Here is a 24,628-nt window from a genome sequence, read left to right as displayed (position 1 = left end):
CAATTCTTATAAAGCTGAAACACATAAAGCAGGCATATAAGGCATCCTCCTATATCCTTAGTCCTATACTAGCATGTTGTTTTACTGAAACTGAAACTGAACGTTAACTGATACATATTGTTGTATGGGTAATTTGGGAATACTTACTTGAGCTCTACTGATCGCATGCACCACACCTTTTTCTCTTTTCAAAGTTCTTTTCTTTCTAAAATTGTTTTTACTTTTCTAAAACTCTTTTCTTTTGAAAAACATTTTACCATTTCCTTAGTTTGAATTCAGACACACCCGAAAGTGTGCCCGAATCCCTCAAACCAAGGCTCTAATACCAACTTGAAACATCCCAAAAATACGACCCAAAAATTTTGTTTATAAATAATAATAAAAGTCATAAGACTGATTGCCATATGATAAAACCATACGTCGGATATCTAAAAAGCCATAATAAAAGTGTCGTATCAAAAACTGTATCATATCATATCTAAGTATCTGAACAAAACTCCCAGGAATAAAGCTGAAGCTGTAGTGGGTGCGATGCCATCATCCCGAGCTCTTCCCTTTACTTGCGGAAGTACCTGAAACCAAAACTGAAACTGTAAGCACAAAGCTTAGTGAGCTCCCCCAAACTACTCCCCCACATACCATACAAATACATCTAACACATACTAGGCCTTTCCCACTGCATTGGACCGAAGTCCGGAAACGGCATCGGACCGAAGTCCGGAACTAACCAGGGCCTTGCCCTCTGCATCGGACAAAAGTCCGAAAACTGCATCGGGCCGAAGTCCAGAACTGACTGGGACCTTGTCCCCTGCATCGGACCGAAGTCCGGAACTAACTGCATCGGACCGAAGTCCGGAAACTGAGCATAACATAGCATGGCATAACATATCAACTAGCATGAACACATAAACTGCATACTGCATCGGGCCGTAGCCCGGAACATATAACACATAAATGCTGTCTGAGCCACGAAAGCATCAAACATACTAAAAACTGCATCGGACCGAAATCTGGAAACTACTACTAGCTAAACGGGCTGGCATTGTGGCCTTAGACCCGTTCCTACTGGAAGGAAACTCACCTCGTAGACTGGCTGGTAAATGAACTGCTCTGGAAACTGTCTGTTGTTGCTCCGGTATTTCCCCGGCTACAATTTCCATAACACAGTGAATCAAATATTGATAACTATACTAAGGGTAAAATAACTATTTTACCCCTGGTCAAAGTCAACCCTATTGGTTAAAGTCAACATACAGTTGACCTGACTCGTCGAGTTGGGTCACCAACTCGTCGAGTCCTCCTTCAACGCATGAACACTCTGGCTGTGACTCGCCGAGTTGTATGAACAACTCATCGAGTCTGATCTAGAGGTATGAAGACTGTCTTGGACTCGCGACTCGACTCGCCGAGTCCGAAGAATGACTCGTCGAGTCGCATTCATACAATTACTATTCAGATGATTTTGCTCAAAACCAATGCATCCAACTGATAGATCTGGGCTCCTAAGGCCTGGTTTGCATGTAAAGATTCCATCTTTATGTGCACATATTCTCCTAAAGAGGTTTATAGGCTTAAAATGCATGAATAAGGTTAGATCTAGGGTTTATATGCAACAAGGTTCAATAAAGGTATTAGATCTGTGTTTTGGGACAAAAATATGATTAGATTTGAAAGCTATACCACTACACAAGCTCCTTTACTAGATTAAGCTCATAAATGGGCAAAAAGGTAACCTAAATGAGATTTCTAAAGAGAAGCAACCAAGGAACAGAAAGAGTCCAATTAATACCTCAAATGCCTCTAAAATGGATGCAAGAACTTGATTCCCTTCTTCTCCTTTGGATCTAGCCTTCCTCTTCTCTTCCAATCTTCACTCTTTAGACAAAAATGCCCAAAAACACTCAAGATAGGTTAAGGTGTTGCTATGAAACGTTCTGAGGGTGAGGGAGGCCAGATTGGGTGCATAAGGGGGATTTTATAGGGTGCAAAACCTGTGGATCTAGGGTTTCTTCCAGACCGGCGGACTCGTCGTGTCCATGATATGGATTCGTCGAGTCGCCCACTTTCACGTACTCGAAATCCCGTCTCTACTCATCGAGTCGGGCAACAAACTCGTCGAGTCCTTCTTGAAAAACTTGGAAAAATAAACATTAAATAACATACCAGAAATGGGGACGTTACACATAAGGACCATGTTCAGCCTGAACAACCATAACTGATAAATTGAATAAGATGGAAACAGTTTATAATGAACCATGGTGCCAAACCATACAATTTACTCTTAATCAGCTCCTTAGAATCCCCAAAATTTTCCTTGATTCGAGTATGGATCCTATGCCTCCAGTAGTACAAACACAATTCTACTTTCCACACACACACACACACACACATATATATATATATATATATATATATATATATATATATATATATATATATATATATATATACTTTCCTCAATAATCATCCTGAATTCTCTAAGTTACCTCCTCATAATGATACTACCAAAATCCGCTAAAAAACATACCTATCGTACTACAAAACTTCCTAGGCTCTCCTAGGATCCTAACCTTACCCTACCATCAGCTGTTAAAGAACTCCTACTAATGTCAGCCAACTACTTCATGAATACAATCACATGCAACAAAGTTTAGATAATCCTTCGAGTAAAAGACTCAGCCCTACAACAGTTAGACTCATACAAGAGTTGCGCAATAGAGCCAAATCCATCACTATGAGATTATTTAACCTTTGCAGCATGTGATTGAACATATTCACTTAATAGTTAACCTATATCAATAAGAGTTCCACAAAGCATAAAACAAGCAACATTCGTGCAATAACACTCCTAGCCATAACCAATCAAAGTATATCTTAGCTAGCTTGCTACTACCATGATAGGAACTTCAACTAACACCGCATGTTGCCTTATACATGCAAGTTATACACAAATGGGATCATATAGACTATCAAATGATGATTCTACCCTAAGTCCACATGCAGACAAGGAATAGGAAATTAGGCTAAATCAATCATTTTAGGGCTATATGATCCTAGTTGTATATAACTTCGAAAGAATACACTTAGCAGTTAACTAAGTCAATATCAATTCCAAGTAATACATAACAACCCATCCTCCTAGGCTATAAGGTATCAAACAAATCATCTAATTCTATCATATGATTCCTGAAGGTATCCCTAGCCCTACTCTAGCATGCAATTTCACATATCGAGCATACTGATCTCAACACATAAGTATGGGTAAGTTGGGAGCCACTTACTTGAGCTCAGCTAATAGCACACATAATACCCCTTTTTACTTGGTAAAATCTTTTTAAAATTATATTTCTATTTCCTTTGAAAATATTACCATTTCCTTAGTTTGAGTTCTGACACACCCGGGAGTGTGCCCGAATTCCTCAAACCAAGGCTCTGATGCCAACGTGTAACAACTCAAAACAGTGATAAAAGTTTTCATTTTAAAATCGATAGTTTCAATCATCAAATTGTTCTAAAACATTCACAATGTATAATATCAAAATTATCAGAGGAAGAATATCCAAAAAGTGCGAAAATCATGAGGGGAGAATGTTGTGCCATCACGTTGGGCCTTTTCCTTTCAAACCACAAGTACCTAAAATGATAAACATAAACTGTAAACACAAAACATAGTGAGTTCCCTAAAATACACATACCAAACATATATACATGGGCCCGCCCTGGGGTATATTTCAAGCCGATAAACAAATATGGGCTCTGGCCTGGGGTATGTTTCAACCCGATAATATGATACTTGTAATGTTGAGGGCCAGATCCCGGTCTTACATACAAGTGTCATGGGCTACCTACATGGTCTTTCCTTATAATGCTAAGGGCTAAATCCCAGTCTTACATATAAGTGTCATGGGCTACCCCCACGGTTTTTCATATAATTACCATGGGCTACCCCCATGGTCTTTCATGCAAGTATCACAAAGATAACCAACATCCTCCAATACTAATCCTAGTGGGTCGGTATTGGTGCCTTCGACACGCGGGTATAGTGAGGAGCCTCACCTCACCGATAGATGAAAAAGATGCAATAACACGTTACTCTAAAAACCAACTCTACCAGTCATCTTTCCAATTAACAGAACCAAAAATCATACTACAACTCAAAATATCCAAAATATCCCTAGGTCAAACTTTGGTCAAAATCTAGGAAGTTAGAGTCAAAGTTCAACCCAGCTAGTCGCCACATCATGGACTCCTTGGCCACGTCGTGGCCACAAAACGACAATTTAGGAAGGTCTTGACCAAGTCACCACGTGGTGGCAACCACAAACCTCATTTCCTTCAACTATAAAATATCTAAGGCTCAGATCTGGTCCTTCCCTTGGTCTTGATGGATAAACTTTCAAACTTTATCCCTCAAATCCTTCCATAAGCCAAAGTCCCAAACCCAATCACTATTGGTGATTTAATGCATCAAGATTCTCATTAACCACCAAATCCTTAGAGTTGCACCTCTACAGTTTTGCAGAATGGTTTCACATTCTAAAGTAATCTTAAAAATCACGGCTTTATGGACTTGCATGTCCAATACATGCCTTTTCCTTTTTAGTTAAAAAAATAGGGTTTAATATCTAAAATACCATGCATGACATCAAAACTTGATTATAATTCAGATCTAAGACACTAAATGCTCAAATTGACCTGTAGATTCATAAAGTTGCAAACTTTATGAGATCCCATCACTTAAGTCCATCAAAAGCATGGAAAAGGGGCAAAAACCAGATATCTAACAACATGGCAAGATAAGGTTGAGTCTTGGGCACTCACCAAGGTCCAAGGGATAGGCTTAGCTGAAAAAATGATGCTTGCCAAGTAACCACCTCACCAAGAGCTTCCCCCTCCTTCTAAAATCACCAAAAAACACTAAGAAGGAGCTCACAACTTCAATGGAGGCTAAGGTTAGGGTTTTTGAGTTTGGGAGGAAGATGGAGGCTGGAACCCTAGCCTTAATGTTCCTTATATATGGTCCAAGACCCAAAATTAAGGTTTTCACTTAAAACACCTACCATGTTGTGGTGTCCTATTACCACGTCGTGGCGAGTCATTAAAATCCCGCGAATCTAAAGTGTTCCCCACGTCATGGTGATGGTCCACCACGATGTAGTCTCCCAATTAGAAGTAAAAACATACAAAAATCAATTTATACATGGATTGGATGTTACATTTATTAATGATAAACAATTTGAAAAAAAAAGTTATAATACTTTTAAAAAAAAGGTTCAACGACACAAACATAAAATTTTTGACAAATTTATAAATAAAGATTTATTATAATAATGGTCGGTGAAGTTGTTTATATAAATATAGAAAAAAAATTATAATATATTTTTATATTTGTTGTGCCAAATTTTATAAAACGTTATTTAACACAGTCTCTTCAATTTATTGGAAGATATTTATGGGATATTTTTAATTGATTTAATTGAAAAATCCAAATTTAATTTTTATCCATTTATGTATCAAATTCTTTGATTCCTAATTACAATGTTTATGTATAACTTTGCGATCAAAATTGTTGGTACAATCTTTATTTTCACTTTTTATACAATAATACATAAAAGTTGATCTAAATTTGTTAATTATTTATAAAAAAATCATAAAAATATTAAAAAATTACTTTGAAGTTTAAAAAAATAAGTTTATTTAGATTTTAATTTATTTTAGTAGCCCGCAGATTTTAAAAAAAATAATCTTATTTTTTCAGAGTGTAGACGTTTGGTTTATCTTTTCTACTACAGAAGTTTATAGATGTAGTCTAAAGACAACAAATATTTTACCTCAAAAAAAAAAAAAAAAACAACACCTGAATCTATAAAAAAAAAAAAAATACGGTTTTATCTTTATTATAATCGAAAAGTGACGAATCACTAAGACCAGAAAGATCTTGTTTAGTTTTTAAAATGGTCCCCTAAAGTCTTAAATCCAAACATTCAGTACTTGGTTATTGTCTTAACTAAAAAAAAATTATTTTGCTATTGATTTTTTAATTTTTTTTAATAAACATATTCTAACTCATCTTCATCCCCCACCTTACCTTATGTACCATTTTTCTCTACTTAAGTAATAGTATTTTTAGGTAAAATACAAAAACCAAATGAGTAACAAAAATAAACAGTAAGATTAAAAGAGTAACAAAAATAAACAGTAGAAACCTTTCGAATTAAAAAAACAAATAAATTTGAAATCAAACATACAAATTACCCCGCATGGTTGTAATTTACTCTAAAATATTCTATCAACGTAATCCAAAAAATAATATATTATATTATTATTTACTTGTATCATAAGACTAATTTAAAATGTTTGTGCTTCATGATTGGGAACGGTCTAGAGATTTCTGGAAGGTGTCCTGTTTTAACCCACACACTACATCACACGTGCTCACACCAATCCGTATGCACACACACTACCACATACATTTTAGTAGTATTTTACTTCCACTTTATACTGAAATATCTTCAAATAAAACACGCATTTGCAGTTTGTACTGTACAAGTTTCACAGCATGATTCCAAGAACCTTCTTTGATATTTTATCCGGGAAAATGACTTAAAAGACCAACGAAATTTTCAAACCATTCAAAAAAACCCAATCATGTTTTGTCTGTTTAAAAAAATCCAACGAACTTAATATTTTGTCTAAAAAGTCCAACAAAGTTTCAAACCATTCAGAAAATTTCAATTTTGTTTTGTTTAAGTTCGTTGAGTTTTTTTTGAACGGTCAAAACATGATTGAAGTTTTTTAAACGTTTTGCAAACTTCGTTGGTCTAACAAGTCATTTTTCCGATACAGTAATAAGCCACGTCATCTGTTTCCCTTATTTGACTTTCGAGAAAATGTAACTTAGTTGGGTTTTTTAGATAAAATGTTAAGTTTGTTGGGTTTTTTTGAACAAACAAAACATGATTCAGATTTTTTAAACGGTTTGAAAACTTGTTTGGTTTTTAAATCATTTTCCCTATTTTATCCTCTAGAACTTTCTACTCCTTGTCCTATTAATACTCCGAACACCCATTTCGAGCTGATTAACGACATTCATCATTGACAAGACCTTAATCGAAGAGATTTCGTTGACAATGGACTTGAAAACTGAATTGCAAGGAGGAGCGAGTGTGAAAGAAGAGGAGGTTACATTTATATCGTCCACGATCACCACCGCAACCGCTGGTTCATCGTCTTCGTCTTCTTCACCGCGGCCGAGGGAAGGGTTGCATGAGGTAGGTCCTCCGCCGTTCCTGACGAAAACTTTCGATATGGTGGAAGATCCATCAACTGATTCGGTGGTTTCGTGGAGTAGAGGAAGGAATAGTTTTGTTGTTTGGGATTCTCATAAGTTTTCCACTACTCTGCTTCCGAGGTATTTTAAGCATGGGAATTTTTCTAGCTTCATCCGTCAGCTTAATACTTATGTAAGTCCATCTTCTCGATTCATACCTACATTGAGTCATGACAATCGGACGCTATTTGTTGTTTGCAAGGAATTCGATAAAACGATTTAGTAGCATTTCTTATATGTGTTAATGGTTGAATGTTGTAATAGTAGTTTTATCTGTGAAAAATCGTGTTGATTTCACGTTGCACTGCGTTTTTTTGTTGATCCTTCTTATTTTAGAATGCAATGCTTTTTTGTGTTCGTAGATTGATCATCTGTGTTGATTATTGAAACATCATCAATTAGGGCATATCACATTGTGCATCTTCAGATTTTTGTTTTCGTTTATTTCTGTTGTTCAAAATAATCGCTTTAATTTGGTACTGAATACGAAATTTGATGCAAATTGGATTCAGGGATTTAGAAAAGTGGATCCAGACAGATGGGAATTTGCAAATGAAGGATTTCTCGGAGGTCAAAGGCATCTTCTAAAAACAATCAGAAGAAGAAGAAACATTGCCCAATCCACTCAACAAAAGCATGATATTGGCCCATGTATCGAAGTCGGTCAATACGGAATCGAGGAAGAACTCGAAGGACTCAAAAGAGACCGAAGCTTATTAATGGCAGAAATCGTACGTCTAAGGCAACTTCAACAACATTCAAAAGACCAACTCATAGCCATGGAAAACCGATTACGATCCACCGAAAGAAAACAACACAACATGATGGGGTTTCTCGCAAAAGCATTTTCAAATCCCGAATTCCTTCAAAAATACATGGCTAAATACGCACACAGGGAACAAGAACACATTGAAATTGGTCGTAAAAGAAGGTTAACAATGGTGCCAAGCTTTGAGAATCTACAAGAAGTTGATGATGGTCTGGATTCATTCCTTGCGACCCCTGTTGAAGATGAATCAAGCAGCGATGTGGGAAATCAAGATGTTTCAAGCTTATTGGAAGACGATTCTAATTTATGGGAAGAACTATTGAAGATTGAGAAACACCCTGAAGATGTTCTTGATGATTTAGATGGTCAACAACTTGAATGGGATGAGGATTTACAAGAATTAGTGGATCAAATGGAGTATTTAAGGTCATCCAGCGCTTAAAATTATTGAGATTTTATTGTTTGTGGGTGTCTGCAAGTCCACGTCTTCTTTAGTACAAGTCAGAGATGCATATGATTCTTTAGTATCTCTGTGGTAAAATGTTAATTTGTTGTTTAAGTTTGCATGTTTGACAGTAATTTCTGCATCTGATGTACGTTTTCTATACAGCTGAGGAGATTGTGGATTTGCAAGGAGGCCAAGCTGCTGTTTTCTTGTATCCTTTTGTAGTTTTTATTCTATTTGCTGGATTTTCTTTTTCATTTTCTAAACTGTAAATTTATTTCGGGACAAAAAAGCCCTTGATTTATTACCTCTGTTTCTTGCAGGGGCCAAAGAAACAAGAAAGAGAAGTTGGAGGGGTAATATTAGAGCTGAAAGTGAAGGTGAATTCTGTTGGGTCAACTTTTTTTTTTTTGGGCAGTCTTGAAGTTTTTGTCCCATATTTGTACCAACATCAGAATGTTGTAATTTTTGTTTTGTTGATATTGGAATGTTATTTTTTTTTTATGATGAGGGTTTTAGAGGTGTATATGTGTTTTGTATATATTGTGGTGTGTAAATTTTAGACGGAATGGAAGTTTTTATTTCTTGTTCTATTAATCAGTAGGGTTCATAGGACTTCAAGTCGAGCCAAAATATCTTTTAAAAAAGGTTATACAAAATCAAATTCTGCTATCCTTAGATTCTTTTTAGAACGGCGAATATAAATACCCTTTTGTCACTGCTGCTGGAAAATGTGAACTTCTCTACTTTCTGAATCAAATCTACCTGCTACTTTTTAGTACAATCTAGACCATCCCCACTATCCCCAATGCCATTGAAAACCCTGAACTTCTCCACTTTCTTAATCAAATTCACCGGGTAGTCTCGCCCATTTAATATTTGTCAACCCATTTGGATTGTACATTCAATCCAATGACCCGAACAACGATTCAGATAATTTGTAGGCCCTACGAGACAATCCAGTTAGACCGAAGGTTCGGAGAGCGGTCTAGGCTGTAGGTCCTATGGAACAGTCTAGTCACGCTGAAGGTTCATATTGCATGTTGTTATCTGTTTGGTTGTGTATGGTGCTTTGTGGGAAATTTATTAGGGAAAATGATTTAAAAGGGTAATAACGTTTCAAAAACGTACAAAAAACATCATTATTCTTTTTTTAGTAAAAAAAATACCATTAAACCGGGTATTATAGGTTAGCCGGTTAAAAGATTTATTAGAATAATTGTGCCCTTACCTTTCGTTATTTCCCCCAAAATCAAGGGTTCCTTTTTTCCTTTTACTTCGTTCGTTCATCCTTTCCACAGAATCACAATGGATTCCAAGTTCACAATCGAAGTAAATCATACAGGTTCTTTTGTCCCCAAACTGATTGTGTATTTCAATCCAGTAAAAATGGTTGTTAGCAATGTCGATTTCAGAAGCATGAGTTTCATGGAGTTCATCTCGTATGTGAAGAACTTGGTTAAGGATGGAACAATCAATGTGTACTATTGTCTTCCACAACGTTCACTGAGAGATGGGTTAAGAATCTTGGAAGATGAAAATGATTATGTTCGTTTCCTTGATGCTGGGTATGAGAATGGGGGTATGATCAATTTGTACATTGATCACAGTCAATATCCAGTTATGGAGTGGATTGAAGAAGAGATAGCTGAAGATGGATCAGTAGATGGTAATACGGATGATGATGATGATGTAGACTATGAGCTTTCAGATGATGAGTTCGTGGAGCATGAGCCTGATGATGAAGTGATACAACTACAGCCATCTGATGATCCTTTCATTAGAAGAAAATTTTTCAAGCCTCCAAGAATTGTAGATGATGAGAAAGATGATAAGAAAGATGTCAAGAAAAATCTTCATAAGTATCCAGTTCATGATCCTAACCAAAAATGGGATACAATGTCTCCAATCTTAGGTATGTAATTCTGTGATCGTTATGAACTTAAGCATTTGTTAAGTAATTATGCTGTTGCTAATGGGTATAAACTGTGGTATGAAAAAAAATGATTCAACAAGATTATTAGTTAGATGTTGCAAAGGTTAAGAGAAGTCTAAATGCCCTTTTAGGTTGTGGGCAACTTGGATGAGTAAAGAAAGATCATTTCAGATTAAGTCCTTAATCTCTAAACATAATTGTAGTAGGGCCTTAAATTTAGGTTCAATGGTCACATATAGTTGGATTGGAAAACAGTTAATAGAAACCATAATAGATAATCCAAGAATTAGTTACAGGAAAATGGCAGTAGCAGTCCTTAGAGATTTTAATCTAAAAGTTAGTTTTGGACAGTGTAGAAATGCCAAAAAATTTGCAATGGATGAGATAGAAGGGAGCTTGGTGGCACACTATGAAAAGCTTAGAAGTTATGGTTTGGAGTTATTGAGGACTAATCCAGGTTCCACAGTGAAATTGGATGTGGATATCATGCCTGATTCTACAGTCCATTTTTCTAAGATGTATATTTGCTTGAAGGCTGTGAAGGATGATTGGATTGAGGGGTGTAGAAGAGTGATTGGTGTAGATGGATGTTTTTTAAAGGGACTTTGTAAAGGTGAGATAGTTTCAGCGGTTGGTAAGGATGCTAATAACCAAATGTATCCTCTAGCCTGGGCTGTTGTACCAGTTGAAAATAAGGCAAATTGGAAATGGTTTTTGGATCTATTACTTGAAGACATTGATATGGGACAAGGTAGAGGACTAACCATCATATCTGACCAACACAAGGTACTCAACTGTTTTTTCATAATAGTATTTCTATTTTATTTTTAACTTATAATGACATCAAAATGTTACTTAATAGGGACTGATTGAAGCAGTTAAGGAAAGAGTGCCAGAATGTGAGCATAGACAATGTGCCAGGCATGTTTATGCCAACTTCAAGAAAAAATTCTCAGGAGCTGAATACAGGAAACTTTTCTGGTTTGCTGCCAAGGCCACAAAAACCACAAAATTTGAAGACATCATGAAGGAGATCAAACTGATTGACAATATTGCCTATGAACACCTGATGGAAAAAAACCCAAACACATGGTCCAGGGCATTTTTTAGGGAAGATAGTGGTAGTGATGCCATTGAAAATGGTGTATCAGAGTCATTTAATGCAGCTATTGTGGAAGCTAGAAAAAAACCAATAATAGCAATGTTGGAAGACATTAGAGTGTATGTCATGGCAAGGATGTTTACTCAGAAAAGGAAGGGACTGAAGTGGAACTTGGACATTTGTCCCTCAATAAGAAGGAAGATTGAGGACATGAAGAAAATACAGAGGTATTTATACATTATATATATACATATATGTTACATTTCATAACAGGTGCAGTTGACTTACATAACTTATATGTTACATTTCATAACAGGTTTTGGGGAGTAATTCCAAGTGGTTTTCATCAATATGAGAGCAGATGGTTGAATGAGGTGTATGCAGTTGACTTACATAAAAGAACATGTGGATGTAGATCATGGCAGCTGACAGGTATACCATGTGTACATGCTATTTTTGCAATCTTGTGCTTGAATAGGAATATAGAGGAGTATGTAGCAAATTGGTACACAACACAAATGTTTGGAAGCTGCTACAAGTATAATGTTAAGCCAATTAATGGACATGAAATGTGGCCAGCAAATGATATGAATACCATCTTACCACCAAAGCGTAGAAGATTGCCTGGCAGACCAAAGACAAACAGGAAGAAATGCATTTCAGAAAGAAGTGACAGACACACTGTCAGCAAAGTTGGGACCACTTCTAAATGTAGTTTATGTTCCCAACCAGGTCATAACAAGAGGAAATGTCCTCTGAAACAGCTTAATGCAGTAGATGATTCAGATCTCTTTGATTACCATGAGCTATTTGAGGGTGAGGGGTAGGGTCAAGGGCAAGGACAGGGAGAAGGACAGGGACAAGGCCATGGGGAAGCTGAGGATGTTGGAGTTGATTTAGAGGATGAGGTTGGAGGTGATTTAGGGAAAGAAGTTGAAGGAGATTCAGAGGATGATTTAGAGATGCAGGTTGAACAACTAGTTGATGAAGAAGTGGTGAATCATCATGTGGTTGCTCCAACTTTGAAAAGGAGAAAGTGTGGTCCTTCTTAGAGGAACATAAAACTTAGGTTGAGGAGGAAGGTAGTGACCAAGGATGATACAGGGGGAAGTCTTGAAAATCCTGTAACACTCTAGGAGCAGTAATGGGGATAACTTTTGTTAGCTTTTTTTAGGGAATCTTTTGGTAAGTGCAGGACAACTTTTGGTAGGGAATCTTTTGTTAGGCACAACTTTTGATGTCTTGTTTACATTTAAGTTAAAAACTGCTGAAGCTACATGTGGTTAGGTGTAATGTGTATTTTGATAATGTATGTGGTTTGGTAATGTGTATATTTAATGTATGTGGTCCCACTTAGATAATGCATGTGGTTTGGTAATGTGTGTGTTTATATTTATGGACAAGGACAGAGACAAGGCCATTCCAATGTGTGGTCCAACTTTATCCCATTATATAAACCAGGAATCATTAATTCCATTTCAATATATAAACCAAGAATAGTTAATTCCATTCCAATATGTGGCCATTCCAATATATAAACCAATAATCATTAATTCCTGGACAAGGCCATTCCAATGTGTGGTTTGGTAATCAATATTTCCATTCCATTCCAGGAATCAATGATTCCATTCTTGGAATCACAATGACAATTAACCAAAAATCATTAATTTCATTTCTATATACACAAGATAATTAATCAGGAACCATTAATTCCATTCATGTGTGAAGAATCAATATAAAGCAATAATCAATATTTCCATTCCATTCCAGGAATCAATGATTCCATTCTTGGAATCACAATGACAATTAACCAAAAATCATTAATTTCATTTCTATATACACAAAGATAATTAATCAGGAACCATTAATTCAATTCATGTGTGAAGAATCAATATAAAGCAATAATCAATATTTCCATTCCATTCCAAGAATCAATGATTCCATTCTTGGAATCACAATGACAATTAACCAAAAATCATTAATTTCATTTCTATAGACACAAAGATAATTAATCAGGAACCATTAATTCCAATCCTGTGTGAAGAATCAATATAAAGCAATAATCAATATTTCCATTCCATTCCAAGAATCAATGATTCCATTCTTGGAATCACAATGACAATTACCCAAAAATCATTAATTTCATTTCTATATACACAAAGATAATTAATCAGGAACCATTAATTCCAATCCTGTGTGAAGAATCAATATTAAGCAATAATCAATATTTCCATTCCATTCCAGGAATCAATGATTCCATTCTTGGAATCACAATGACAATTAACCAAAAATCATTAATTTCATTTCTATATACACAAAGATAATTAATCAGAAACCATTAATTCCAATCCTGTGTGAAGAATCAATATTAAGCAGTAATCAATATTTCCATTCCATTCCAGGAATCAATGATTCCATTCTTGGAATCACAATGACAATTAACCAAAAATCATTAATTTCATTTCTATATACACAAAGATAATTAATTAGGAACCATTAATTCCAATCATGTGTGAAGAATCAATATTAAGCAATAATTAATATTTCCATTCCATTCCAGGAATCAATGATTCCATTCTTGGAATCACAATGACAATTAACCAAAAATCATTAATTTCATTTCTATATACACAAAGATAATTAATCAGGAACCATTAATTCCAATCCTGTGTGAAGAATCAATATTAAGCAGTAATCAATATTTCCATTCCATTCCAGGAATCAATGATTCCATTCTTGGAATCACAATGACAATTAACCAAAAATCATTAATTTCATTTCTATATACACAAAGATAATTAATCAGGAACCATTAATTCCAATCTTGTGTGAAGAATCAATATTAAGCAATAATCAATATTTCCATTCCATTCCAGGAATCAATGATTCCATTCTTGGAATCACAATGACAATTAACCAAAAATCACTAACTTAATTTCTATATACACAAAGATAATTAATCAGGAACCATTAATTCCAATCTTGTGTGAAGAATCAATATTAAGCAGTAATCAATATTTCCATTCGATTCCAGGAATCAATGATTCCATTCTTGGAATCACAATGACAATTAACCAAAAATCATTAATTTCATTTCTATATACACAAAGATAATTAATCAGGAACCATTAATTCCAATCCTGTGTGAAGAATCAATATTAAGCAGTAACCAATAAATCCATTCCATTTTAGGAATCACTAATTCCATTCCAGTATTAAGCAGTAACCAATAAATCAATTCCAACACAAGACTTTTAGTTAACCAAACTTTCTAAATACATTACCAAAGTCATTACATTACAATTTTCATTTCATTTCAACATAACATACATACAAAACATAACAAAGAACAACAACATACAACATTTGAGATTCCAATATTTCCTAGTTAATTTATCCAAGTCTTTTCTGAAACTCATTGATTCTTTATCTGCCTTCACCTTATGTGTCCAAAAATTATTTTCCAATATTGATATCTTGACTTCAGTGTTGTCTTCTTTTATTAGTTCGTCATTTTGATCGACCCATTCCCAAAAATCACATTTCTTCTTCTTCTTATCCTTCAATATACATAATAAAATTCACATAACAAATTAAGTATGAAGAAGAAGTAGATGATAGATGCTAGAACCACTTACTAGTGAGTTACGACATACTCTGAACTTTCTACCCGGATTATTAATCGTAGTTGAGGTCCAAACTTGGGAAGGCTTCTCACAGTGACAAGGGTGGGCATAATCAATTGTGCTCCTGCTCTTGGAAATGTTCGAATTTGACATAGAATAATTCGATGAACTTGAAGATGCCATAGGAGCCAAAGGAGATGAAGAAGGGGGATGAAGATGGAACCCTAATTTGATGGATGAAGGTCATTAAAGCACGTTCAGTAGTTCACCTGAGGTAACCGGTTACCTCAGGTCATCTAAAAGGTTATTTGTACTTTGTTGGTATTTTTTGTACAAAAATTTCATTTTAATGGTATTTTTTTTCACTAAAAAAGAATAATGGTGTTTTTTGTACATTTTTGAAACATTATTACCCTTTTAAGTCATTTTCCCAATTTACTAAGCTTTAGCTTAAGAGTTAAGTGTTATGTTTCAGGCACTTTAGATGATCGGGGCAAGGTGAAGGCTTGATCGTGCATTTCCTTTGAATTTTATGAGATTTGATTTTGGGATACTCTGATTTGTGATTTGACTGTTAGAAACTACATTTTGTAAAAATTTATGGTTTTTGGTTTTATTTGAAAAATAAAAAATTTACCGTGATTTTTGGGATGTTACAAGATAGTATCAGAGCCCTCGGTTGAGAGATTTGGATGAGCATTTGTACGAATTCATACTCATACTAAGGATTTGTGAATGTTTTCAAAATGGTTTTCAAAAGTAACCAAGGAAGGATGAGATGTGTACGATCAGTCGGAGCAAAAAAGTGTGCCCTAAGATGCCCACAAAGTTATTTGCTTATGATGATTATGATAAAACTGCATGCTAGTTGTAGGGTAAGGATCTTCAGGAATTGCATGATAGAATTGCCTAAATTATGATGCTTTATTTCTATAGAGTTTTTCCAGCTCGAATGTTGCTTGCTTGCTTTTTAGGACTCTTTCGGGTGTGAATTAACTACTAAATGAATATGTTAAGTCACATGTTGTATGATTTAATAATCTTAGAGTGAAGGATGTGGTCTTATTGTGAACTCTTGTCTGAGTCCAACTGTTGTAGTGTTGAGTCTTTTAAACTAAGATTATTGAAGTTATGTTACATGTGACTATATTCATGAAGTAATTAAATGGCACTAATGTGGATCTTTTGGCAGTTGATGGCATAGTGAGTTGGGGATCCTAGGATATCCTAGGAAGTGTTATAGTATGCATAGTTCGCCATTTAGTGGGTATTGGGGAGTATTATTATGAGTAGGTGATTGAGAGGACCAAGGATGCTTCTTGAGGAAAGTATGGATAGGTGTGAAAGGTAGTATTGTTTCCATACTACTACAATTACATGATCCATACTCGAATCAAGGGAAGTCACGAGGATTTTAAGGAGCTTTTTGATGGTAGATGGCATGGTTGGATAACCATGATTCATGGAAGTATTTTTATATATGTCGATCCTCTTGGATATGGTTGTTCAGGCTGAGGATGGGTCTAGTGATTGTTGGGGCCTTAGTGGTCATGTCAGGTTGGGTTTAAGTGGTGTAGACCTAGGTGGGTTATTTGATTTTGAGGTCTCGAGGGCCTTGCTTGAGGTAGTTTGAGTTGACTCATAGGACTCAAGAAAGAAGTGATTGTTATGATTGGCTCAAGGATTGCAGCCGGAGGCCGAGTGATTAGCAGATGGATTGGAATGTCACTATCTATGGTGGGGGCTATGTTCTCCCATTTTTCCATGTTCGGAGGAGAGGAAGAGCAGACATGTGATTTTAAGAGTTTGGATGTAGACCCAACATGAGGCTAGATGGATGAAGTTTTTGGTAGCAGTATGGCAGTAAGGGAATGTATATTAGGACTCTTGTTGTATGTTTACCTTGAAATAAGATCAAGGGTTTGCTTTGTTAGGATATAGGTAGGCAGATTGAAGGTTTGTATTTGATTGGATACACTTCATGTGTGAATAAGAAACGTAAAACTAAGCTAAGCAAAACAATCAATAGAAAGTAAATAACACATGAGTTCTCCAAATTGCTCCTGTCACCAAGAAAAGCGATTTTGTCTTCACCAAGAAGACGGGTTTGTCACAAATACAATTGACACAAATCCGTGTTGCACTCCATTAGGGTTTTCCCTAATGTTGTATGTATGCTAATCTATACATATATATATATATATATATATATATATATATATATATATATATATATATCCCTTGATTAAAGGGATTGTGTCTAATATATACTTATGATCAGCTCCTTATCACAAAGATTACGAATCTAATATCTATTCTATATTTATCTATAATAACTAGCTAATATACAAAAGATTACAATTAGATAACTATACTATATGCTGACATTATTGAACTTAAGACGCTTGCAATGTTGACTTGTAGATGCTGATGCTGATGGATCAACATGTCATGTGTTTGACTCATCAGATCAAAAGGTGTGACCTTACAATCTCCCCTATCTGATGATGTCAAAACTAAACGTCTTTTGATATATAAGTGCAATGCTGAAGGCTTTGGCTTGTGCTCCCCATGAAAATAATAATGAAGTCTTGATTCTTGCAGTTCTAACAAATGCTCCCCTAATAAGGTGAATGACTCATCAAAAATTTATGAAAACTTGTGCTGCGTTGAGAGCGTTGATATTATATTGACTTGACTCCCCCTTAGAATACACTTTTCTCATATTGACTTGACTCCCCCTTGGAATGTGCTTTTCTAGTAGTGGGATTTCTTTCTTCAGCAAGATTTTTAGTTTTACCAAAATTCTCTCGCTCTCTCTCTCTATCTCACTCTTTCTTTCTCTCTCTCTCTCTCTCTCTCTCTCTCTCTCTCCCCTTGACATCAGCAATTAACTTCAAATAGAATAGAATATCAACTTGTAGTGTACTAAGATTGTTATGTCTCCTGATAGCATGGGTTTAAACTACCATTCATTGACATAGCATTTTGAGATCTCATCAGTGTGTGGTTTCATATGTTGAATCATAAATCTATTTTAGTAGAAGAAAAGTGGCAAGAGTGGATAGGTGCGTGTAATATATCACGGACAATGATATACCCATCAACATAGATTTTTCAAGCTCTCATCAGTGTATGGTACATTACGCTGAATCATTAAACTTTAAAGAAGAATGTAAGTGCAAGAATGGATTGTTTCAGTCACGCTGAGGTGAAATCAATGAGAATCATTAGCAATTTACCTCATCAACAAGAAGTGGTTTAAATTTTTGTATCATAGAGTAAGTTGCAATCTAGAATCATAATGGTACCATGTATACCACAAACTAGGAGGGCAGGAACATGAACAACCCTTTGTCATTTAAGGACCTGACAAGTATCTCTTACGCTGATGACTAGGCAATCAGGGTATGCCATTGGGTTATACTCAATGTTTCAGTAGAATAAGAGACTTTATGCATATGGCAAGCATGCTTCTAGGGACATGGTCAGGTAAAGATAATTAAATTAAAAATAAACTCCCTAGCCTTTTTATAAATTTTTATTTGGACTAGAAGATCTCACTTTGAGAGTTTAGCTAGTTCTAAACAATCAGCGTGGGAGGGTGACTCAATGTTCTCAACATATGGTCTGGCTGATGAGAGTCTTAGAGAGATTTAGCCACATACAACATCATGCTTCTAGGGACGATGATGTGTCAAAAAATTACATACTAGGCTTAAACTTTTCACTGTCAGTTTCCTTCACAAAATGGTACAAAAGAATAAATACTATAAGAATATAAACAAAAGAATTAGTCAAATAAGAAAATATATAGCTTAAACAAAGAAAAATATGCAGCTTTTTCAAAAAGGTGATAAAGACTTGATCCATCAAATCTTTGGAATTGAATGGTCATTAATGCACTTCCAGATTCCAAGATATCTACCCTTCTAATTTTTAGCTATAAAAGAAAACACATGCAAAGATAAGCTCATCAGTGAACATTTAGATATACGGCTGCTTATCATTGAAGTTTTTCAAATGCCTTCCAAGGTTTATGTTCATCAGGGGCAAGAGAAGAGCAAGAATCAATCTTTGTAACCTGTGAGTTAACTGAATCGAATCCATAAAACCATTGTGTCTTCAAAATCAACACGAAGGAATTTAAGGTTTTATCAGATTATCAGTCAGTAGATGAAGGTAAGACTTACTGCTTTGACGGTTGCTCTTTGCATCCATAGTAGTGAGTGGAGTAGAAAAATGGTATCCTAAAGAGGAAAAGGACATGATGCCACTCTTTTTCTCAATGCCAAGAGCATTGAGATCCTTCAAGACAACTTCAATCCTTACAAATAAGATGTAGATAAATCTTAAATAGCATTGAAAAGAAAATACATGTAAATACTAAATATAAGATTTTGCATTCATAATAAAAGAAGCACTTGTTTGTTTTTTGAGTTTTTCATAAGATCAAAAAGAAGTTAAGCAACGATTAAACAATAGAAATCATGACAAGATTAGCAATTAGTTTATTAAAAATCTTTTCATCCAATACCTTGGTGAAGATGTCAGCCAGCTGATCTGTGGATAAAATATATAACAATTCCACTTTTCTCTTTTGAACTATGTCCTTAATGAAATGATGGAAAATGTCGATGTGCTTGGTCTTGGAATGCTGTATTGGATTTTGAATCATCTGAATGACATTGGTTTTATCAAACAAATAAGTGCCTTCAAGAAATTTTGACCATAATACAAGAGTTGATTTTGAATCCATAGAATCTGAGCACAACACCTTCCAGTGGAATCATATTTGGCTTCAGCAGTAGAAGAAGCTACTGATGTCTACTTTTTGCTGGACCAACTTACCACTCCATTTCCAAGAATTTGAGCTCCTCCTAAAGTGATTTTACGATATGCCACACCCCCATGATCAAAGTCAGTGTATCCCACCAGCTTGAACCGGGTCACGAGGATACCATAACCCAAGATTAGGTGTATGTTTTAAGTACCAAAAAATCTTTTTGACAGCATGAATATGAGATTCCTTAGGACTGACTTGATAGAAAGCACACAATATGGTGACAACATAATCTTAGGGCGAGTGGCTATAAAATAGAGTAGAGAGCCTATCATTCCTCAAAACAGAGTTGCATTTACATCAGTGCCACTTGGATCAGTGCCAATAGATGCTGATGAAGACATCAGAGTCTTTTCCAGTTTGCAGTCAGAGAGACCATACTTTTTCATCATATCTACAATGTATTTAGCTTGACAAACAAAAATACCATCAATTAGTTGTTTGACCTGCAAGCCTAACAAGAAAGTTAGTTCACCCATCATGCTCATCTCGAATTTCTTGGCCATGACCTCTACGAATTCTCTACTTAACTTTTCATCAGTGGATCCAAAAATTATATCATCCACATACACTATGAATAGAGTTTCCATATTTTTATCAACTTGAGAGAAGATAGCTTCTCAATGTATCATACCATGCCTTAGGTGTCTGCTTTAAACCATAAACAACTTTTATCAAGATGATACACATTCATCTGGAGACTTTTCATTTTCAAACCCTGGAGGTTGTTTAAGAAAAACTTCTTCTTGAAGATCTCCATATAGAAAGGTAGTCTTGACATCCATGAGGTAGACTTTGAAGTTTTTGAAAGAGGAAAAAGCAAGAAACAGACGAATTGCTTCAAGTCTTGCAATTGCAGCAAATGTTTCATCATAGTCTAACCCTTCAAGCTGACAAAAACCTTGAGCTATAAGCCTAAATTTGTTCCTTATGACGATTCCATCTTAATCCATTTTGTTTCTGAATACTTAGCGACTACCAATGATAGTCTTTCCTTGAGGTTTGGGAACAAGTGTCCACACATGACGATGTTCACTTTAATTTATCTCATCTTGCTTGGACTTAATCCAATCAAACTCTTTCAATGCATCAGCGGCATTCTTCAATTCAATCATTGAGACGGAGTTAACAAACATGCATAAGTTGTTGCTGACTCTACTGTGAGTGAGAATTCCAGACTTAATGTCTTCAATGATTTGAGATTTAGGACGATCTCGAAGGATTTTTAGGTTAGAAACTTCATTTGTATTGCTTTAGGTAGAGTCTTCCTAATCGAATGGATTAGCTTCTTCAAAGACAACAGGCAAATTGTCAGGGATAGGCTGAGAACTGACTGATTGATCAACATTAGGAACAATAGGATCAATGTCATTCGATAAGGGCTTAGGAATGGGGTCTAAAGGACTGTAAGTAAGTTCATTCAGACTTGACGATAGGTGATCAAATCGATCATGAATTAATGATCCTCATTAAAGGTCACATGATTTTTTTATTCAACAATTTGTCTTGAAAGATTAAATACTCTGAAAGCCTTAGGTACATTGGAGTATCCTAGAAACACTCACTCATCAACTTTAGCCTCAAACTTCAAATGTTGATCTCTTTGATTCAAGATGTAACGAATAAATCCAAACAAATGAAAATAAGAAATGTCTGGTTTTCTTCCTTTCAGTAGATCATAAGTAGTTTTCCCATAACGTTTGACAATAATAGACCGATTTTGGGTATAAAATGTTGTATTGATGACTTCACCCCAAAATGACAATGAAAGACCAGCTTCAACAACTATAGTTCTTCTAGCTTCAGTGAGATTTATGTTTCTTCTTTTTACAATGCCATTTTGTTAGTGAGTTCTAGCTGCCGAAAAGTTCGGAGAGATTCGTAAGACAGAGAAAAAAATCTTCCAGAGAAGGGTTTCTAAATTTAGTTCCATGATCACTATGCAATTGCTTTACTTTGTGATCATAGAGGCCTTCCCATTGCTTAATGAGAGCAATGATTTCATCAGTGGCATGAATTTTCTTTCATAAAAAACACTACCCACATAAACCTTGAAAATTCATCTACAATGACAAGAATGTATTTCTTTCTAGCTCTTGACTTAATTATAACTGGTCCAAAAAGGTCCATATGAAGGAAATGAAGATGTTTGATGATTGATGAACAGGATTTTGGTATGAAAGAAGATGTTAAAGAAAAAGTGACCCTCTTGAACCTCACATTTGAAATCCTCCTCAACATTGAAGATTTTGCTACTGTAATGAGATATGTTGATGCCATCTGCAGGCTACCACAACTGGAATGAAGACTTAGTTTTTATCTTATATCTTTTCATTGTAATGTCTAGTGTACCTTCCATGGACACTTCTTTTGATAGTCTTTGTTTAGTTCCTGTAACGTTCTTGAACCTCTATAAATAGAGTGTTCCGCCTCTATGAATAAGCATATATCTCTTGAATCTCATACCTTATATCTTCCCTCTTTACTCTCAAAGATCATACTGAACTTAGACTCTTATATTAAGATCGTAATCTCTCTTTCGGAGCAAGTCATTCTTGACTTAATCACTTCAAGTTGATCACACTCACTAACTTGGATTGATTGCAATCCTTGTTATGAATCAGCTTAAGTGTTTACTTGATATAATACTTGTTGTCATTTATATTTCCGCACCTAACCATCTAAATTATCTAACTCCCTAACACTAACTTATTATTATTGTTGAGATTTATGATCCTTTGAGTTAAACTTTATTCCACAATATTACTTGTACTAACGTTTGTTGAAGTGTGTAACTCAAGTTTTTCTCTCAACAATTGGTATCAGAGCCAAAGTGGTTTCTTTTTGAATAAGAACTCTGATTTTAAAAGGCCTTCTATACCACTGAAGCTCATTTCTTAAAAAAAACAACAAAAAATCAAAATCTTTTCAAAATAAGGAGATGTGGTACAAGAATTATCACTCAATGTTTCCAACAGTGTTGGAGGTTTGAATAGAGCTATAATATTAGTGGCAAATGAGTATCATCACTGGTCTCAAAGAATGGAGAGATATCTAAGAAGACTTGGACGAGATGTGTGGAGATCTATAGAAGGACCTCATGTCCCAATTCTTACTCCAATTCAAGCTAACAGTGCCCAAGCCAGACTTGGAGGAGGTTAAGCTTCCATGAATCGTCCCACTAAGGATGATTTCAATAAGATGGAAAATAATGCAATTTCCTTTTATGAAATATCCTGCGGAGTTGTGCCTGACAACTTTGACATCAACTGCAAATTTGCAAAAGAGACCTTGGATGTTCTCAAGAACCTATATGAGGGCTTGGAGCAGGCACAAGATAAGAAGCTCACCACTACACTCAATGAGTTCAATAATTTCAAAGCTCATGCAGGTGAAAGCCTTGAAGACTCCTTTAAAATATTCAACATCATTGTTACCAAGCTGTCAAATGTTGGGACTGTTCGTAGCAACCATGAAACCAATCTTCAATTTCTTAATGGTTAAGGAAAACATTGGACTACAACAAAAATGCTAGTCCAAGGTGACCGGAAGATTCACACACACACACACACACACACACACACTCTCTCTCTCTCTCTCACTCTCTATCAATCCTACTCTCTAGCTCCTATGAAAACCCACCGTAGTCTTACGATGATGACACTAAGTATGATGATGAAGAGGAATTCTAGAATGCTATTGCTCTTATCTGTCAGCAGTTCAGTCGATTACCTCCAACCTCCTTTCGTAAAAATCATCAGTTCACTAAAACTCCCTTTAACTGAAACTTTAAGCCTCAAAACAATCACCCTCGATACCCAAAACACCCTCATCAATCTCTGCAACCTACTAAATCATATCAAGCCAAGGAGGTACCACAACCTGCTAAGACAACTGACTCTGGTTCCTCGACCGAAGTTAAAGAAGATGTTGCCATTTGTCATAAGTGCAACAAAGAGAATCATTTTTCTAAAGATTGTAAAGCAAATGTTGTGAAGGATAAAGCATTCTATCTTCGTATGTCACAGGAGATGGATGAAAAAGAAAAGGGAAGGGCATATGTTGCCTAGGTAAAAAGAGGTCAACAAGTGTGGTCTTCTGCTGATGAGGATGAAGACTTCAAGATCAAAAGAAAGGGAAAGATTTGCATGCTGGCCACTGTGGACAAAGTTGGACCAACCAAGCTCGAAAAGAACTACTGCTTTATGGCCAAGGATGGAACTCTGAGCATTGTCGAACATGTAAAACTTATGATTCAAACTCTTAATTATATCATGCATGATTGCCAACCATTCCTTGACAACCTTAATGACACATGTGTTGCCATCCTTTCAGACTACAACAAAGCCCTAGATGAGAAGAATATAGCATCCTAGAAAAATTTTCATGTAAGAGGACATCTAGAAGACAAAAGACTCAAAGTGGCCATGTAGAAAGAAGCCTTGGATTATATAAGGATGCAAAAGTTTTATGTGAAACCCAGTTAGGCATAGCATTAGATCAGAGGGATTTAGCACAAAAAGAAATTGTATGTTTAAACTTGTTAATTGAAATTCTTTTAACGAAAGCTAGGCCAT

At 35.5% G+C, this 24,628-nt stretch overlaps 2 protein-coding genes across 5 annotated transcripts; both read left to right on the top strand.

The window, feature by feature from the left end:
• The first annotated feature begins 7,070 nt into the window (after nucleotides 1–7,070).
• LOC144997977 (heat stress transcription factor A-2-like) lies at nucleotides 7,071–9,141 on the top strand. Of its 4 annotated transcripts, none has more exons than XR_013660045.1 (3): nucleotides 7,071–7,463; nucleotides 7,843–8,634; nucleotides 8,868–9,141. XR_013660045.1 is itself a non-coding variant. In XM_078957826.1 (3 exons), the coding sequence occupies exons 1-3, from the start codon at nucleotides 7,131–7,133 to the stop codon at nucleotides 8,902–8,904; spliced, it is 1,053 nt and encodes a 350-aa protein (XP_078813952.1). In that variant the 5' UTR covers nucleotides 7,071–7,130; the 3' UTR covers nucleotides 8,905–9,141. The 4 variants fall into 4 exon arrangements, 2 of the variants coding, with proteins under 2 accessions (XP_078813952.1, XP_078813953.1); XR_013660044.1 differs by having other exon boundaries at nucleotides 8,710–9,141; XM_078957826.1 differs by having other exon boundaries at nucleotides 7,843–8,525.
• Nucleotides 9,142–10,780: 1,639 nt separating this feature from the next.
• LOC145045557 (uncharacterized) lies at nucleotides 10,781–12,634 on the top strand. Its single transcript, XM_078993876.1, has 4 exons — nucleotides 10,781–11,266; nucleotides 11,343–11,809; nucleotides 11,899–12,355; nucleotides 12,410–12,634. The coding sequence occupies exons 1-4, from the start codon at nucleotides 10,781–10,783 to the stop codon at nucleotides 12,632–12,634; spliced, it is 1,635 nt and encodes a 544-aa protein (XP_078850002.1).
• Nucleotides 12,635–24,628: the final 11,994 nt, after the last annotated feature.

This window comes from Lactuca saligna, chromosome 5 (assembly GCF_052625555.1).
Source record: "Lactuca saligna cultivar CGN05327 chromosome 5, ASM5262555v1, whole genome shotgun sequence".
NCBI classification, from domain to species: domain Eukaryota; kingdom Viridiplantae; phylum Streptophyta; class Magnoliopsida; order Asterales; family Asteraceae; genus Lactuca; species Lactuca saligna.
The sequence above is the reverse complement of the archived record's forward strand: the minus strand, read 5'-3'. Positions and strand labels throughout refer to the sequence as shown.

Coding starts and splice junctions, on each gene's coding strand:
- LOC144997977 (XM_078957826.1), top strand. CDS start 7,131: ATGGACTTGAAAACTGAATTGCAAGGAGGAGCGAGTGTGAAAGAAGAG. Junction 7,464..7,842: donor TCCGTCAGCTTAATACTTAT/GTAAGTCCATCT, acceptor AATTGGATTCAG/GGATTTAGAAAAGTGGATCC. Junction 8,526..8,867: donor GATCAAATGGAGTATTTAAG/GTCATCCAGCGC, acceptor TGTTTCTTGCAG/GGGCCAAAGAAACAAGAAAG.
- LOC145045557 (XM_078993876.1), top strand. CDS start 10,781: ATGGCAGTAGCAGTCCTTAGAGATTTTAATCTAAAAGTTAGTTTTGGA. Junction 11,267..11,342: donor TCATATCTGACCAACACAAG/GTACTCAACTGT, acceptor GTTACTTAATAG/GGACTGATTGAAGCAGTTAA. Junction 12,356..12,409: donor CTCTGAAACAGCTTAATGCA/GTAGATGATTCA, acceptor GGTGAGGGGTAG/GGTCAAGGGCAAGGACAGGG.